This window comes from Dipodomys merriami, unplaced genomic scaffold (assembly GCF_024711535.1).
Source record: "Dipodomys merriami isolate MVZ:Mamm:240054 unplaced genomic scaffold, mDipMer1.0.p SCAF_57, whole genome shotgun sequence".
NCBI lineage: Eukaryota > Metazoa > Chordata > Mammalia > Rodentia > Heteromyidae > Dipodomys > Dipodomys merriami.
The window spans coordinates 2,388,471-2,405,595 of record NW_027206146.1 but is presented as its reverse complement, the minus strand read 5'-3'; the positions used below and the strand labels follow the sequence as shown (position 1 = coordinate 2,405,595).

Here is a 17,125-nt window from a genome sequence, read left to right as displayed (position 1 = left end):
AGGTATGGGAGGTCCTGGTACGAAGGCAAGGGTCTGGAGGGTTGGAAGGCCGTCGACGTTTTGGCCATAGAACCAAGTCTTTAACCTCTTCCTTCCCCGCCACCCTTTTGTTTTCCACCGAGACTGGATGGAATTTTTCCAGTCCAGACCACTCAGCGGCAAAACACCGAGAGCTAGTTACCTCCCCTAACACTAGTGTCTTTGGACAGCTACAAACTAACTTTGTTCATTATATTGTTAGTGGTAGGATGGTAGTTCTTCCCTTCCCACCCACCCCCTAATCCTTTTTAACTTGAGCTTTGTTTTCAAATAGTAAAATTTATTTTTTATTTTTTATTTATTTTTTTGCCAGTCCTGGGGCTTGAACTCGGGGCCTGGGCGCTGTCCCTGAGCTTCTTTTGCTCAAAGCTAGCGCTCTATCACTTGAGCCACAGCTCCACTTCTGGCTTTTTCTGTGTATGTGGTGCTGAGGAATGAAACCCCGGGCTTCCTGCCTGTTAGGCAAGCACTCTTACCACTAAGCCACATTGCCAGCCCAAATAGTAAGAATTTTATTTATTGTATCTTAGGTATTTATTTTGTCCCAGTACTGGGGCTTGAACTCAGGGCCTGGGTGGTCTTTAGCTTTTTCCACCCAAGGCTGGCCCTCAGTCATGGATTTTCCTGCCAGAGCTGGCTTCCATCCACAGATCTCAGCCTCCTGAGTCACTAGGATTACAAGTGTGAGTCACTGGTGCCCAGACTGGAATTTTAGACTTACAAAAAATTTTGCTAAGCCATACATGCTCTGCCCAGGCCCCACCTCATGCTACCATGTCACATTACCTTGTTAAGAATAAGAAACTGACTTTGGCACATTGCTCTTAGCTAAGCCCCAGAGTTTATTTGGGCTCCAATTCTTAATATGTCTTCCACTGATGTTCTTTGGATGGATCGGGCGTAATAATCAAAGGCCAAAGGCATCATGTTGCATTTGGCTTCCTTTTGCTCATCACAGCAGAGCTGAGTATCCTGGATTTATGATGCTCCTCCGCTTGATGAGGCAGTTGAGTCCAACAGGTCAAGTGACTTGCCAGGGCATCCACCAGGTGGCCCTAGGCACTTCTTGATGTGGCCTAGATGTTGTGTATCACACCCAGCTCAGGGATCTGGTCCGCAGTCCCTATGGAGAGGCTGTCTTGCAGAGAGCTCAGTCACTTCCCGGCTTCTCTTTTTGATGGATTTTGGCTTCCATTGTTTAGCTGATCAAAGTGTTTTTAGTGCAGACAACTTTGAATACAAACCTTAAGCTGCCTGTGCTTTTCTTCCTGGAAATCAGTTCCCCAAAGCAGGATTTCTGGGATACAAGGCACAGTTTCCATCTTCTCCTAGATGAGTAGGTTTTTTGCTTTCTGTTTTCTTGGCTGGTCCTAGGGCTTGAACTCAGGGCCTGGGCTCTGTCCCTGAGCTTCTCTGTGCTCAAGGCTAGCACTACTTGAGCCACAGCACCACTTCTGGCTTTTTCTGCTTATGTGTTGCTGAGGAATCAAACCCAGGGCTTCAAGCATGTGTGGTAAGCAGTCTACTGCTAAGCCACATTCCCAGCTTTTTTTATATTTGGTTGTGGGGCTTGAACTCTGGGCCTAGGCACTGTCCCTCAGCTCTTCAGCTCTAGGTGAGCGCTCTACCACTTGAGCCACAGTGCCACTTCTGGTTTCCTGGTGGTTTATTGGAGATAAGAGTCTCACTGACTTTCCTGCCTGGGCTGGCTTTGAACCTCGATCCTTGGATCTCAGCCTCCTGAGTAGCTAGGATTACAAACGTGAGCCACTGTGCTCGGCGATTTCTTTATTTTTAATGTAAACAGTTGTGGCAGTTGACAGGCTTGAAGCTCTTCCAGTGCCCCATTTAAATCCTGTGATGACCAGATAGTGGAGAGAAGAAGTTCTGTTTGTTCTGCATTACATTTCCTGATCATTAGAAATCCAGTGTCACCTAGTGCTGGTGGCTCATTCCTATAATCTAGCTATTCAGGAGGCTGAGAGCTGAGGCTTGCCATTTGAAGTCGGCAGGGGCAAGAAAATCCTTGAGACTCTTTATCTCAATAAAACTACCTGAAAACCAGAAATGGTGCTGTGGCTCTTCAGTGGTAGAGCACTAGCCTTGAACAAAAAACCTAGGGACAGCACCCCAGGCCTTGAGTTAAGCTCCAGTGATGACAAAAGAAAAAAAAAAAGGCAGGAGTGAGATGTCTTTTGTTTGTTTACTGCCTTTGGGAGTTTTGGTTCATTGAATATTCATCTCAGTCTTTTTTTTTTTTTTGGTTATAGGGCTTGAACTCAGGGCCTGGGCACTGTCCCCTAGCTCTTCAGCTCAAGGCGAGCGCTCTACTCCTTGAGCCACAACACCACTTGCGGTTTTCTAGTAGTTTATTGGAGATGAGAATCTCACAGACTTTCCTGCCCTGGCTGACTTTGAACCATGATCCAGATCTCAACCTCTTGAGTAGCTAGGAATACAGGCATGAGCCACTGGTGCCTGACTCACTTATTTTTTATATTGTCTTTGTTTTGGTGGTTGTGGGGTTTGAACTCAGAGCTTAGGTGCTGTTCCTGAAGCTCTTTTGCTTTGTTCTAGTGCTCTGCCACTACTTCCAGTTTTTGAGTGGTTAGAGATAGGAATCTCCCACAGACTTCAAACCATGATCCTCAGATCTCAGCCTTCTGAGAAACTAGGATAACAGGTGTGAGCCACCAGCACCTGCCATTTGTCACTTTCTTAAAGGAACTTTTGTAGATTATGTGTTTAGCATATTTCCTTGCCATAATTGTTAAAAAGCAAACATACATAATTTCCCAGATTGTAAATTTACCTTTTGGCTTTATTGTCTCCCTTTTTACTCTCTGACCCATTGAATACATTATCTTTCTGTCTAAAGCCCTCTCCCCTCCACTGCTAAACAATGTACACATGCCCTTTCTTTTTGGTGATACTGGGGTTTGAATTCAGGGCCTCTGACTCACTCCGCTTGCTTACTTGCTTGTGTAGCTGGTGTTTTACCATTTCACCCACACTACTGGCCTGGCTTTTTGCTAGTTATTTCAGAGAGAATATCAGACTTTTCTGCCCACACTGGCTTTGAACTGCAGTCCTCTGGATTCTACTTCCTGAGTAGCTGGGATTACAGGGTGAGCCACCAGCACCTGGCCATATATTCTCTTCATTTGTGACCCTTTCATGGGTATACCTTTATTGAGCTTTTCACATATCTTACAGGGGAGGTTTGGGCTGATGGACAGCCAAGTCGATTCAGCGTCTTACGTCGCTTCTAAACCAGCTGGGCTTTCTCAGACCAGAAGCTGGTCTTCTGTCGTGTGTACACACACACTTGGTTTACTCTGTCCCACAAAGCCTGTTTTCTTGAGCCAGGATACACGTATGGCTTTCAGGACTGGGGCCACACAAGGCCTGGCTCTGGGGGAAGGTCATCTCCCTAGCCCAGCCAGGAGCAGAATCCATACAGTGGAGAAAGGAGGCAAATCTAGATGCTTGTAAAATAAAGTCTTCCCTTTTATTTCAAGTCAACCCTTTTCCAAGTTAGTGCCGCCAGTGGAGATCAGGGGGCCAGAGCCCACTAAGCTACGGCAGGGGGCCAGGGGCAGGCGATTCATGTCCCTGGGCCCCCGGGCCAGTCCCTCCCAGGAGGGGACTGGCAGCAGGGGAGGAGGGATGCAGGGCAGTCAGTCTGCCCCCTCCCCTGCCAGACCTGGTCCCTGCCCTACTCCCTCAGCTCTCCCCAGGACTAAGACAAAGGTGGGCCTTGGGGCCGAGGCAGGAGGCAGTCCCGGGTGGGGTGTCTGTTGCCAGCAGTGTTAGTGGTCAGAGCCCAGTCGGGGCCAAGTTAGTAGAGCCTCCTCCAGCAGCCAGGAAAGGAACTGCAGAGAGGCAGAGACAAGGCCTTAACCCAGGCTGTGGGACCCCAGTGCACACCTAGCCAACAAGAGAGCCCGCCATGGGGGGTGGGGGGACATAGCCCAGCCACTGACCAGGGTTTCAGCCCAGTGCTTACTGGAGAGGGTTGTTGGGCTCCAGGCTGGCTGGGAAGAGGAGCTCAGATGGATGACTGCCACTGCACAAAGCGCTTGGACTCCTGCCCAGGGACATGGAAACAGACAGGAGATGAAGGATGATTCTAGCTGCACCATGGGCCCAAGTTCTCCTCCCTCAGACCAGTATCCAGGCCCCAGCCTCCTCCCTCTGACTGGTCTGTGTACCTGAGGGTTGAAAGGGTCATCATCATCGGTATCCTCGTAGTCATCACTAGCATGAGATGGGGGAGTGGCAGAGAAGCAGGATGGGACCCATCAGGAGGAAGCCCCCCACCCCCCAGCAGCTCCTCCCCTGGTATCCCACCCAGTTCCCAGGCTGACCTTGGTGGGAAGAGGGCCCAGGCACGGGGAAGGCTGCAGAGTGCCGTGGCCAGGGCCCCGGCTGACAGGAGGGAGAAGAGCATCAGGAAGAGCAGGCCCTCCAGGGCGTCTTCACACAGGCCCCGCAGCGCTGCCCCATAGTCCTGGGGTGGGAGAGCGGGCATCAGCACACACGCCAGGCACGCCGCACATACGGCAAGCCATCTACCTGGCCGTGTGAGGTCACCCTGTCAAAGGGTGTCCCGCTGGTGGGAGACCACATGTGTGCACAGACCTCCGCAGAGCTGCTGCCCTAGCCCATGTCTGCCCAGCACCCCACATCTGAATCAGCCATGCCTCTACACATTTCCAAATACCTCCTGTGTCCAACATATCACCTGGCTAACACTTAGAATGAGACCTCACAGGTGGCACACAGCAGTGCTGCCCATGGTAGCCACCATCCCAGGGGGTCGGCAGAGCTGTGGTGACCTGAATGTCTTCCCAGTACCAACTAGCCAGCCCATGCAATGGGGATGGAATGACCCAGAACTGGGGGCCATGTGTGCACGGGACCTAAAAGGTCATGTCCGGTACTAAGCTGGTGAGACCAGAAGATCTGGGGGGCAGTGCTGGGCAGAGGCCACCTCAGACCATGACCAGGCCAGCAGGGATGGAGTATGAAGAGCCTGGTGGCTGGGCCAGGCGGAGACCAGAGAGCTGTGGCCAGAGCTGCCCACCAGAGCCTTTCTGGGTCAGGCTTTAATCCGTGAGGGGGATTTCAGCAGAGGCCGACCTTGATCGGATTGTGTGTTCAAGGGCTCCCCAGCTGTTGGCCGTGGCCAGACAGAGGGTTGGGTAAGAGGGGGCTGGAGGGGCTCAGCTGTCACGGAGTGTGGATGGCAGGGCCCGAGTCTGGGCCGGGCCGGAATTCCAGGTGGGCTCCCGAGGACCGAGGCCGAGCAGACCTTGTGCAGGCCGCGGCAATGCAGTAGCGCCACCAGCTGGTGGAAGTTTCCCTCGGTCACATTCAGCGTCTCCTCCAAGGACAGCAGCGGCTTCTGTGGTGGGAGGAGAGTAGTCTATTTACATCAAGATCGCTTGCCCCGCCCACGATGACAGGCCCCGCCCGCAGCCCCCGCTCACCATGCAGGCCCAGCTTCAGAGACCTGTCCTACCTCGTCCTAATCCTGGCGGTCACGCCCACAAACAAGGCCACGCCCCTCCCACAAGCCACGCCCTGGGAGACGCCCACTCAGCCAACCCGCCCCTGCCCAGGAGTCCTCCCCGCCTTCCTCCTGCCTGGGCTGGGGCGGTCAGTCCACCTGAGCTGCTGGGAACTGGGGGACGGCTTCTCGCTCCAGGCCTTGCAGCTGGGAGTGGATGTTGGCCAGCGCCCTCTGGGATAGAGTCAGTCTCTGTGGGAAGATGAGGTCCAGGACCTGGGTCCTTTCTCAACCCGCAGAACACAGGCCACTGTGCTCCTCTCCCTGGGGACCCGAGTCCCGGCTCCAGTCCCCCCACCCAGGGGTCCTCATCCATTTCCCTGTCCCTGGGCACCCATGGCCCTTGCCGACCGGCCACACCTGTTGGAAGGGGTTGGAGACGTCCTGGTTGCACAGGAAGTAATAGCTCAGGATGTCTGCCGTGGAGGAGGAGAGGGAGGAAGCTGAGTTTGGAGAATATGGGTGGGGGCAGGTCCCAGGGTCTCCTCCCCAGCTCTGACCTCTGTTGACCTCCAAAGGTCCTGACTTTAGTCCCCTCAACACTTTTTTTTTCTTTTCTTTTTTTTTAATTTTGTATTTGGGTCCGGTTGTGGGGCCTGAACTCTGGGCCTGGGTGCTGTCCCTCAGCTCTTCAGCTCAAGGCTAGCACTCTACCATTTAAGCCACAGCACCACTTCCGGCTTTTTTCTTTTTGCTTATGTGGTGCTGAGGAATCAAACCCAGGGCCTCATGCATGCAAGGCAAGTGCTCTACCACTGAGCCACCTTCCCAGCCCCTCCCCTCAACACTTTCTATTTCCTCTCTGAGTCTCCCTGTGGCCCAAGTGTGGCCCCCAACTTCAGCTCCTCCTGCTTGGGACTTCCAGGTGCTGGGGTTGCCACAGATTCCATCAGGCCCACCTTCCTCATCCCCTCTGCTCCCATAAGCCCAATCCTCCCACCCTGAGGGAGGGAGCCTGTATCCTACCCTTGCCTGAGACCTCCCTGTCCCCCTTCTCACACACCATCTTTTCTAGCCTGCCAGGGCAGGGACCCAGGGCTTCTGCAGGATTTGTGCATAGCTCAGCATCCAGCCCACTCTGGACTGGTCACTATCGCAGCCTAAGGAAAGCAGGGACCACAGGAGTCACCTGAACTGAGCCCCGTCTCTTCCTGTGTCAGGTTTAGAACGTAGGTGTCTGGATTGGAGCAGAAATCACTGAGGCCCTGGTCAGAAAACAGGAACTGCTCAGATTAGAAACTGCCAGTTTCACATTCCCACAGAACTCGGTTCAGATCCCAGCCTCCTCCCTCAGACCCAGGGCCAGGCTCCCAGCCCCATTCCTTAACATCTGGGTGCCCTGGATACCAGCATCTGGCTTCTTGGGACCCAAGAACCATAACTGTGACTTTGTCACCTGGGTTCCTCTCAGGGCCCAAGGCAGTGGCTGGGCCTCCACCCACCCTAGGACCCCCTACTCAGAGCCCAGAGCTCCCCCCCCCCCACTCACCACAGCTGTGGCCGCCTCTAGGCCCATGGAGCCCCAGCTCAGGACCAGCACCAGGAGACTCAGGGCTGTCATCCTGGGAGAGGGGGGGCCTTTGTCACCCTCCCCCATCACAGCCCACCCTGTCCCTGCCACCCCTGAGCCTGGAGTTGGGGTGTGGGGGTGGCCATTGATCACTGTCAAAAGAACACTGGGGTGCTGCGCAGGGTGCTGCTCAGCGGGACCCTGGGACCCTGGGAGGCCACTGCCCAGCTTGGGGCTAAGTTTCCTGGGCTTTCAAATTCCTCCTCCTCCTCCCCGTCTCTGGCTCAGTCTCCTTTCTGGGGGGCATAGGGAAGTTCCAGGGCCCAAATGCAGCTGCCTGGGATGCATGAGCCATAGGGGACTGGCTTGGTCATCATTTTTATAGAAAGCATGGCCAAGCCTGCCCATCTACAGGTTGGCTCCTGGTGGGCAGCTCTAAAGCCCAGCCCTGGACCTATGACCTGTCCCTGGCAGGAAAGTGGCGCCCAGCCCCGCAGGGACTCACAGGACCACCAGCCACTTGCTCTGCTTGGCGAGGCCCAGGAGGGTGAAGAGGCAGACCAGGAGCACCAGGAGGAGGAGGAGCACGTAGGCCAGCCACCTGCCGAAGGGAGAGTGGAAACAGGGCCATCTCAGGGGGCCAGCAGCAGCCCTGGCTCAGCCCAGCCTGGCTGGCAGCTCCCTGTGGGAGCCATCCCCACCTCCAGACCCCCCCTGAGCAGGTCACATGAAAACTTTGAGCATGAATCTGTAGGTCTGTTGGCTTTTCTGGGGCTAGTGCCTAGGTCCCAGCTAGCTGAGTAACTGTCCTAGAACTTTATCCTCCTGGCCTCAGTTTCCCAACATGTCATGCCAGAAGCAGGTCGAACGCAGAGCCTGAAGAGCATGCAGACACACAGATTCACGTGCGTGCTTAACAGCCGCATCCGCTAAAAAATCTGCCACAAGGGCTGGGAAGGTGGCTTAGTGGTAGAGTGCTTGCCTTGCATGCCTGAGGCCCTGGGTTCAATTCCTCAGCACCACATAAGCAAAAAGAAAAAAGCCAGAAGTGGCGCTATGGCTCAGAGTGGTAGAGCGCTAGCCTTGAGCTGAAGAGCTGAGGGACAGCACCCAGGCCCAGAGTTCAGGCCCACAACTGGACCCAAAAAAAAAAAAAAATCTGCCACGATTACAGGGGAGACTCCCGGGTGCGCAGCACACTTCTCAGCTGATCTCCCGGGGTTCTGGTCCCCACCTGCCTTCCTCAGGCTGTCCTGGGGGCCTGGACTTATTTGTTGAGTGGCCTGGCATGTCACTGTTGCCCCAAACCCAATGATGATGGCGGACTCAGGTCACAGAACCCGTTTACCCTCAGATCCCAGCTTGCCTGTGCAGCTTTGGTGGGGACTGTTTGGGCGTGCACGTGCCCGAGCCCTGAATTTCAGGATCCAGGATTGAGTCAGCCACCTCAGCCTCATGTCTGGGGGTGGGACCCCAAGGTGGGGAGGTAGGTGTCAAGGAGGAAAGGAATAATTACTAGTGAACTAGGCCATGAGGGCTGCACAGCTAGTACCTGCACCCTCCTCCCTCCCCCCCCCTTCCTCCAGTGTCACCTCCTCAGTGTGGCCTCCAGACCCAGTGGCTCACACCTGTCATCCCAGCTACTCAGGAGGCTGAGATCTGAGGATGGAGGTTCAAAGCCAGCCCTGGGCAGGAAAGTCCGTGAGACTTATCTCCAATGAACCACTCAGAAAACCAGAAGTGGCACTGTGGCCCAAGCAGTAGAGCGCTTGCCTTGAGCTGAAGAGCTGAGGGACAGCGCCCAGGCCCAGAGTTCAAGCCCCATGACCGGCCTTCCCCCCTCCTCCAACCACCTGTGACCCCCTGGGTACCCAGTTTGAGTGGACAGGGCCACGCGGGGCTGGGAAAGCTGCCTCTCACCTGTACTCCTCCACGAAGGACACATCTGCAGCCACCTGCAGGGGGCTCAGGGGCACCTCATGCCAGAAGGCCAGGCCCTGCAGCTGCTGGGCCACCAGCTCCGCCTGGCGCCGAGCCCCTCTGGCAGCGGCTACCAGCTCCGTGCGCTGCGCCAGCACCTCCTCCAGTGTGGTGAGCTCCGCCCTCACCGCCTCGCCCAACCTCTCCACTGTCTCCCACACCTGGGGGAGGCAGGGCAGGCTGTCAGGGATGGGGGAGGCAGAAAGCACCCCCCCTCCAGGAGCCTGGGGGAGGGTTGGGAAAGGGGGGACTCCTCTGGCAGGAGATCTGGAGGTCAGCGGCTTGGGCCTGGGGACCTGGGGGCCAGTGCAGCCTCTGGACTGGCTGCAGGGCGGGTATTAGTCAGGTCTGAGCACTATGCCTGCCTCCTGAGTTGTGGGCGCCTCCTCCAAGACGTGAATCAGACATGGAATCTGAGGTCTGATGTCTGGGAGGTCCTGGATGTCAGGGACGGGGCTCCTGAACTTGTACAGGGAATGGAGTCAGGTCCGGGGCTCTGGAGTGAGCCCAAGCGCAAAGCCTGGAGTCTCTGGGCTTTGGACTTGGTCTGGTTTGGGGAACCTGGGACTGGATGTGATTCTAAGCAAGTTCCAGCACGTCGGGTGGAGGGGTGAGGGGCGAGAGTGAAACCTGAGGGCTGCAAGTCTGGCTCTGGGGTCCTGAGGGTCAGGCCCTTGTGTGTCCCAGGCTTCATGTGTCTCCCCAGGTGGGTGACGCGGGGCCATAGTCCCTGCCCCCCTCACCAGCTGGTCAGTGGTGCTGAGTGTGTGGTTGGCGTGCAGCAGAGCAGAGCTGAGCTGGGACACCCCATCACTGGTCTCACTGTTGCCATAGAAACCAACGCCAATGCCCGCACTGAGGAGAGAGAAGGGAGGGGATCACACCGGCCTGGGACCCTGGGGGAGCCAGGGGACCCCAAGTCCGACGATGGGCACACCCCACCTCTTCGTCCACCTATCCCGTCTCCGCACTCACCCTATTGGTCCAGCCTGCCGTGGGAAAAGAACAGTCTCTGGCTTGCCTGCCCCCCCCCGCCAGTTGCCATGGTAACGGGAAGGCCCCCCCCCCACACACCCAGAGGCACGTCATTGTGATGCTAATGGTGGGTGGTGTGGTGGAAGGGAAGGGAGCCCCCAGATTTAACTCAAGCCTCCCTGGAGCAGGCCCTGGAGGAGGTCACCCCCACCTCCAATGACCTGTGCCCTTTGTCATACCCCCCCTCCCCCGTGTCCCCCACTCTCAGCACCTGTCCGTTTAGGGCCGAGGGGGACCCTACCCCTGTCTCCAGGGGGTTTCTAGGAGCCCCTGCGCCATCACCTCACCCTGGGGGGACATGACACCCAAGTTCTCTCCCTTCCCGTGCCCTGCCCGGGACCCAGGCGTCTGGCCAGCTAGGAGGGGGAGGGGGAGGATGTGGGAAGGGCGGCTGGCTGCCAGCACAGAGAGCTTCATTGTGGAGCCTCACGGCGGGGACCCTTCCCCCTCCCTCACCCCCAGGCGGCGCCCCACATTGCAGGGGGCGAGAGCCGGGCACCCTCCGCGTTCCCAGGCCAGGCTGCCCCCACCCCTGCCCTTGGACAGGCGCCGAGCGCTCTGCCCCATTGTTCAGAGCACCACAAAGCGCCCCTTGTCCCTGCCCCCCCCCCCCCCCCCCGGGGCTGGCGCAGCGTCTCTCCCCTGCTGGGCCTTTTGTCCACTTCCCCCACCACCCCGATCTGGAGAACCTGGGGAGGGAGCATCTTAAATATAGGGCACCCAGTCCCCCTACACCCAGAATGCACCTCCATCCTGCTTCTCCCTGCACAGAGGCAGTGTAGTCAGAGCCCAGGCTGGGAGTGGCGGGCTGGGCCATGCCCCAGGAGGCCCCACCGCAGGGTCCCCCAAAGCCCTGTAATCTGTGGCATTGGCCAGCTGTCACTGCTTGGGGGGCCGGCCCACGGTGCGGGGGCTCCTCTGCCAGGCTCCGGAGTCCCCCCAACACAGCTCGGAACCTCGGGGCCAGCTGGCACCTGAAAGCACCTTCCCACCCTCCCTGAGCCTCTCCTGTCAAATCCAAGCGTGCTGGGAGTCGCTGTGGGCACGGATAGGGCGGGCTGGGTGCAGGGCTGGGGTTGGAGGGGGGCTGGCTGGGTACAAGGCTGGGTGCAGTAGATGTCTATTGTCAGATCAGTACATTGAATGAATGATGAACGAATGAATGACATCACTAGTTAACGCCCTCTGAAGACACTAGCATTACTAAGGGAGTGCACTAAAACCCACTTCATGGATGTGCAAACAGGCCTGGCGAGGGCTTCTCTCCCTTGGGAGTGCGTGTGCACGCACAGCAATTTAACAGGCGTGCATGTGCCCTGTGCCAGGTGGGAGCCCTCCCCCCCCTCGCCAGATGCCCCACGAGTCCCCCCTCATTCCTGGAGAGGGGTGCCCCGACCCTCCCACCCCCCACCCCCCCTCAAGAAGGTGGACAGGGAGTGTGACGTCCCAGTCCCCCCACCCACCCCCGGGCCCCATTACCAGCCCACGAGAAGGGCAGCGATGCAGCTCCACGTCGCGCAGCCCGCCCCCGACGGGGGACTCTTGGCCCCCGGGGGCTCTGGAGGGCGGCAGCAGCAGAAGCGGATGAGGTAGACAGCGATGAAGATGAGGCTCAGGCCCAGGCCCAGGCCAGCCAAGGCCACCACCAGCAGCAGGGCCTGGGGGAGGGGGGGCGTCAGGCCTCAGCGGCCCCTGTATGCTACCAGGAGGGACAACCCCCCCCACGATGTCAGTTAGCTTTGTTGGGGGGCTCCCCTGACTCTCCCAAGCAGGGGCTCCAGGACTCAGGGCCAGGATGCGGGGGGGGGGGGGGGGGGGAGGGGAGAGAAGCTTCAACGAAGGTGGGCTCCAGCCTTGGGCTCCGTTTCTGCTTGTCCTTGGGGTGCTGTGTGACCTCAGGCAGCCTCCTTCCCTTTCTGAGCCTCAGATTCCTCACCCTGAGCTGGAGATCGATGTGTGTATGTGTGAGATCCACAAGTGTGTGTGTGCTTCTGTGTCCTGAGTGTGTTACAGGGAAGTGTGTATGGATGAGTGTTGGAGCTGGGCCCCAGTGGCTCACGCCTGTCACCCCAGCTACTCAGGAGGCTGAGAGCTAAGGATTGTAGTTCAAAGGCAGGAAAGTCTGTGAGACTCTTATCTCCAATGAACCACTAGAAAACCAGAGCTGGCGCTGTAGCTCAAGTGGTAGAGCACTGGCCTTGAGCTGAAGAGCTGAGGGACAGCGCCCAGGCCCAGAGTTCAAGTCCCACGACTGACAACCACCACCACCAAAAGAGTGTTGGGGTCTGTATCCGTGTTTTCTGTGAGTGTGCACAATGGGACTGTGTGTGGACATGTGCAAGAGCAAATGCTTGAGTGTGCAAATGTGTGTCCTGCAAGCCTCTGGGGGCGTTGACAGCCAGCACGTGTCCCCATGGGGGGGGTTCCCATGGGGGGGGGTTCTCCTGGGACCTCGTGTGTGACCCCTGCTGTGACCCGGCTTACAGGGCATGACTTGAGTCAGGCCGGGGAACACTGCGGGGTGAGCCTGGCCTCGGGGGAGCCTGGAGGAGGTGGTTGTGTAAGAGGCGGGGGGGGGGGGGGGGGGGGCGGGGACGGGGGTGTGGGGACGGGGGGGGGGGGCCCGCAGGCTGGGGGTGCGGTGATGGGGCGCCATGGGGTGGTTGCACCGTGGGCGTGGGGATGGGGGCCCCCTGCAGGGTGGGGGTGCGGAGGGTGCGGGGATGGGGACCCCGTGGGGCGGGGGAGCGGGGGGGGGGGGCGGGGAGGAGTGGCTGGTGTGGTGGCTGCCGTGACCCAAATAGCGGGCACGCGGCGCGCCCCACCCGCAGCCCCGCGAGGCCACCCGCCGCCCGGACCGCTCTCCTGGAAGCCGCCCAGAAAGACGCAGGGGTGCGGGCGCCGCGCGGGCGGCCGAGCCGACTCCTCCCCACCCCCGGTCCTCAGAAAGCCACCCTGGGGGCTCCACCACCCAATCAAGGGCTGGGAGGGAAGTGGGTCAGGGGCCCGCTTCCGAGCCACTCGCAGCCCCCCACCAGCGCCCCCGAAGCCAGCGGGCTGCCCCAGCTCTAAAGTCCCCCCCATCCGGGGCCCCCTCCCCATCCGTGGTCCCCCGGCCCGGCCCCGCTCTCCTGGGTCGTGGCTTATCTGGGACACATTTGCCTGCCATGACCCCAGGGGAGGAGAGTCCCGTGTCGGGGTCCTGTGTCAGGGTCCCCAGGAGAGCGGACCTTTCCCTCGGGTGACCCTGAAGGCGGGCTTCCCGGACAGGGCAGACGGGGTGGGGGCGTGGGGAGAACGCGGGCTCCTCTCCCTCCACCTTCAGGGCCCCCCCGCACCCCTGCTTTTAAGGAGGGGGGGGAGGGTCGGGCGCCCTGCAGGTGTGCGCGCCCCACCTCGCCCCCCGCATCCTGCAATCCCCGCGCCCTGAGCCCCGCTTCAGCCCCTCAGCGCCCCGCGCCTCAGCCCCCTGCGCCCCCCCGCGCCTCGGCGCCCGCGCCCCACGTCCCCCGCGCCCAGCACCCCCCGCGCCTCGGCCCCCCGTGCACCCCTGCGCCTCGGGCCCCGCGCCCTGCGCCTGGCGCCCCGCGCCGTCCCACCTGCTGGTACTCCCGCTCCCGGGGCGCGAAGCCGCTGGGCACCGGGCGCAGCTGGAAGTCGGCGCGGGGCAGCTGGTGGAGGAGGTGCACCCAGGCGGAGGGCCGGTACCCCGGGGGCGCGCCCATGGCCCCGCGAGGGGCGGCAGGCCGGGCCGGGCCGGGAGCCTCGGAGCCGAGCGGGGCGCGCGGGCGGCGCGGGGTCTGCGGGACGCGGCGCGCGGGGCCGGCGGCGCGCGGGGCGGGGGAGGCGCGGTGGGCGGCTCGGTGCTGCCCCTTGCGGCCGCCGCGGGCGCTGCGGGCCAGGATCCGGCCGAGGCTGAGTCCCGCGGGAACCCCGGGGCGGGGCGGGGGGGAGGGGGACGGGCTGATCACCCTGACACGGGGCCCCCTCTCTGCTGTGGGCAGGGCTGGCCCTGAACCCCCCAGATCCTCCCACCCTATGGCCCCTTGGGGTGTGGAGGAGGGAGGAGGGAGGAGGGGAGAGGGAGGAGGCCCTGTGTGACCCACCTGCCCCCAAACAAGCGTTCTGGCCCAGACTGGTAGAGAAGGAGGAACAAGGAAAACGACAAAGATGGCGGTGGTGATGATAAGGTGGTGATGATGCTGTTGGTGATGATGGTGATGCTGCTCCTGCTGATGATGTGATGATGATGATGATGGTGATGATGGTGATGGTGATGATGATGGTAGTGAGAGGAGAGGGACGATGCTTCCCCCCTTTCTCTCTCTCTCTCTCTCTCTCTCTCTCTCTCTCTCTCTCTCTCTCACACACACACACACACCCATTCCTCCTCCTTTTCTCCCCTCAGAGCAAAAGAACTGATTGACTTCTTCTCACTCTCTGTGTCTGTCTGGCTCTCTCTTGCCTCAGTTTCCCCATCCCTGTCTGTGAAGTTTGTGTGTTAGAAAGTGACTGGCTTCAGCTCACACGGGCGAAGCCCAAGTCGTCTATCTTCCAGCCTGGAGACCTGGCCCTTCCCCACCACTGTCCCCTGCCTGTGTCTCCCAGGGAGGTGGGTTCCCCCCCCTTGGGGCAGGGCTCGTGGGGTCGCTGGCTTCGAGCAGGAGGCAGATGTCACGTCAGCCAGTGCCTGCCATGTGGGCAGAGGACCCGGCGTCACCAGCTGTTCCAAATTTCTAAAAGGAGACAGAAATCTGGATATTTAAAAAGCAAAATCCCTCGGCTCTTAAATGTTAAAAGGAATTTAAATACAAAAAAATAATACAGTGTGGGCTAAATAAATCGTGTGGGCTGGGTTGGAACTGGCGAGCCTGTGAGCTCTGGGTGGAGCTGGATGAGCAGCACTGGCAGGGGTGGATAGGAAAAGAGGATGAGCAGCAGCACTAGGAGAAGTGGGAGAGAGACACAGGGCGAGAAAGCAGGCACCACCTCCAGGAAGGCCTCCCTGCCGGCCTTCTCTGATGGGAGGGCAGGGCGGGTCTGGGCTGGGACTCCTCCAATCAGCTCACTGCTGTAACTGGTGACAGGGAGAATTCACCAGGAGAGATGGCTGAGCGCCTAGTAGGTTCTCGGTGCTCAAGACATAGTAGGTCCTTGGTCAGTGCAATCAGCCATAAACGCGCTCAGTTGATTCATTTGTCTATCCCACCCCCCTCTCCTGCTCACACACACAGTGGACAGTTTGTCTTTTGACTGCATCTTCTTTCCAAACCCCATTATCCATGCATTTAGTCATGAGGCAATAGATACAAAAAACACCTCCCCGGTGCTGCTCAGAATGTCAAGGTCAGGAGCTGAGAGTCTACACAACCTGCTACAGGCCAGGGGAGCCTGGGCTGGGCAGCGGGAATGAGGCCCCTTGGATGGGATCCTGAGACAAAAAAGGAACAGTAGGTCAAAGCAAAGGGAAGGAGAATAATGGTGACCTGGAGCTCGCCACAATGTAACCATGTTGGCTCACTGGCTGTGACAATGTCTCCTAGCAATATTGCCATTTAACAGGAGCCAGGCCTTGGTGGCTCCCACTTGTAATCCTACCAGTGGAGAAGGGAGGATGGGGGTTGATTTCAAGCCAGCCTGGATAGCAAAGTCCACCAGAGGCCCATCTACAATTAACCACTAAAAAGGCAGAAGTGGAGTGGTAGTTCCAATGGTAGAGCCCTAGACTTGAGTGAAAAAGCTCAGGGACTGTACCCAGGCCCTGAGTTCAAGCCCCAGGACTGGCAAAAAAAATCTGTAAGCACCAGTGGCTCACACCCATCATCCTAGCTGCTCAGGAGGCTGAGATCTGAGGATCATGATTGGAAGTCAGTCCGGACAGGAAAGTCAATGAGACTCTTATCTCCAGTTAACTACTCAGAAAAGGCCAGAAGGGGCCCTATGGTTCAAGTGGTGGAGTGCTAGCTTTGGGTAAAAGAGGCTCAGGAACAGTGCCCAGGCCCAGGCCACACCAAAAAAAATTTTTTTTAAAGTCTGTAGTAATTTTGAAGTTTCAGATTTTACATTAAAATCTTTGATCGTGTGTGTGTGTGTGTGTGTGTGTGTGTGTGTGTGTGTGTGTGTGTGTGTGTGTGTGTGTGTGTGTGTGTGTGTGTTGGTCCTTGGGCTTGAACTCAGGGTCTGGGTGCTATCCATGAGCATTTTGTTGTTGTTGTTGTTTTTCTCAAGGCTAGAGTTCTCCCACTTGAGCCACAGCTCCACTTCCAGCTTTTTGCTGATTAATTGGAAATAAGAGTCTCAGCTGGGCACTGGTGGCTCACACCTGTAATCCTAGCTACTCAGGAGGCTGAGATCTGAGGATCACGGTTCAAAGCCAGCCCGGGCAGGAAAGACTTTGAGACTCCTATCTCCAATAAACCACCAGAAAAAACTGGAAGTGGCGCTGTAGCTCAAGTGGTAGAGCACTCGCCTTGAGCTGAAGAGCTAAGGAACGGCGCCCAGGCCCAGAGTTCAAGCCCCACGACCGACCAAAAAAAGAAAAAAAGAGTCTCATTAACTCTCCTGCCCAGGCTGGCTTTGAACCTCAATTCTCAGATCTCAGCCTCCTGAGTTGCTAAGGATGACAGGCGTGAGACCTAGGTGCCCAGCTAGAATTTCTTTTTCTTCTTTCTTTCTTTCTTTCTTTCTTTCTTTCTTTCTTTCTTTCTTTCTTTCTTTCTTTCTTTCCTTCTTTCTTTCCTTCTTTCTTTCCTTCTTTCTTTCTTTCTTTCTTTCTTTCTTTCTTTCTTATAAGTTTTTTTTTATTGTGAAACTACTGTACAGAGGGGTTACAGTTACATGAGCAAGGTAATGAGTACAATTTTTTTTTGGGGGGGGGGTCTGGTCGTGGGGCCTGAACTCTAGGCCTGGGCGCTGTCCCTCAGCTCTTCAGCTCAAGGCTAGCACTCTACCACTTGAGCCACAGTGCCGCTTCTGACCTTTTCTGT

The 17,125-nt window shown here is 57.9% G+C and overlaps 1 protein-coding gene across 4 annotated transcripts; it reads right to left on the bottom strand.

Annotated features, from left to right (window-relative positions):
- Window positions 1–2,882: 2,882 nt before the first annotated feature.
- Ttyh1 (tweety family member 1) lies at window positions 2,883–13,937 on the bottom strand. Of its 4 annotated transcripts, none has more exons than XM_070000771.1 (14): window positions 13,739–13,921; window positions 11,619–11,797; window positions 9,848–9,959; window positions 9,045–9,265; window positions 7,630–7,725; window positions 7,104–7,176; window positions 6,744–6,819; window positions 5,975–6,030; window positions 5,714–5,806; window positions 5,357–5,449; window positions 4,410–4,470; window positions 4,254–4,299; window positions 4,049–4,129; window positions 2,885–3,914 (listed from the first exon to the last, which is right to left on the bottom strand). In XM_070000771.1, the coding sequence occupies exons 1-14, from the start codon at window positions 13,862–13,864 to the stop codon at window positions 3,881–3,883; spliced, it is 1,347 nt and encodes a 448-aa protein (XP_069856872.1). In that variant the 5' UTR covers window positions 13,865–13,921; the 3' UTR covers window positions 2,885–3,880. The 4 variants fall into 4 exon arrangements, with proteins under 4 accessions (XP_069856873.1, XP_069856870.1, XP_069856872.1 ...); XM_070000770.1 differs by having other exon boundaries at window positions 2,886–3,914; window positions 4,410–4,552; window positions 13,739–13,937; XM_070000772.1 differs by lacking the exon at window positions 4,254–4,299 and having other exon boundaries at window positions 2,883–3,914.
- Window positions 13,938–17,125: the final 3,188 nt, after the last annotated feature.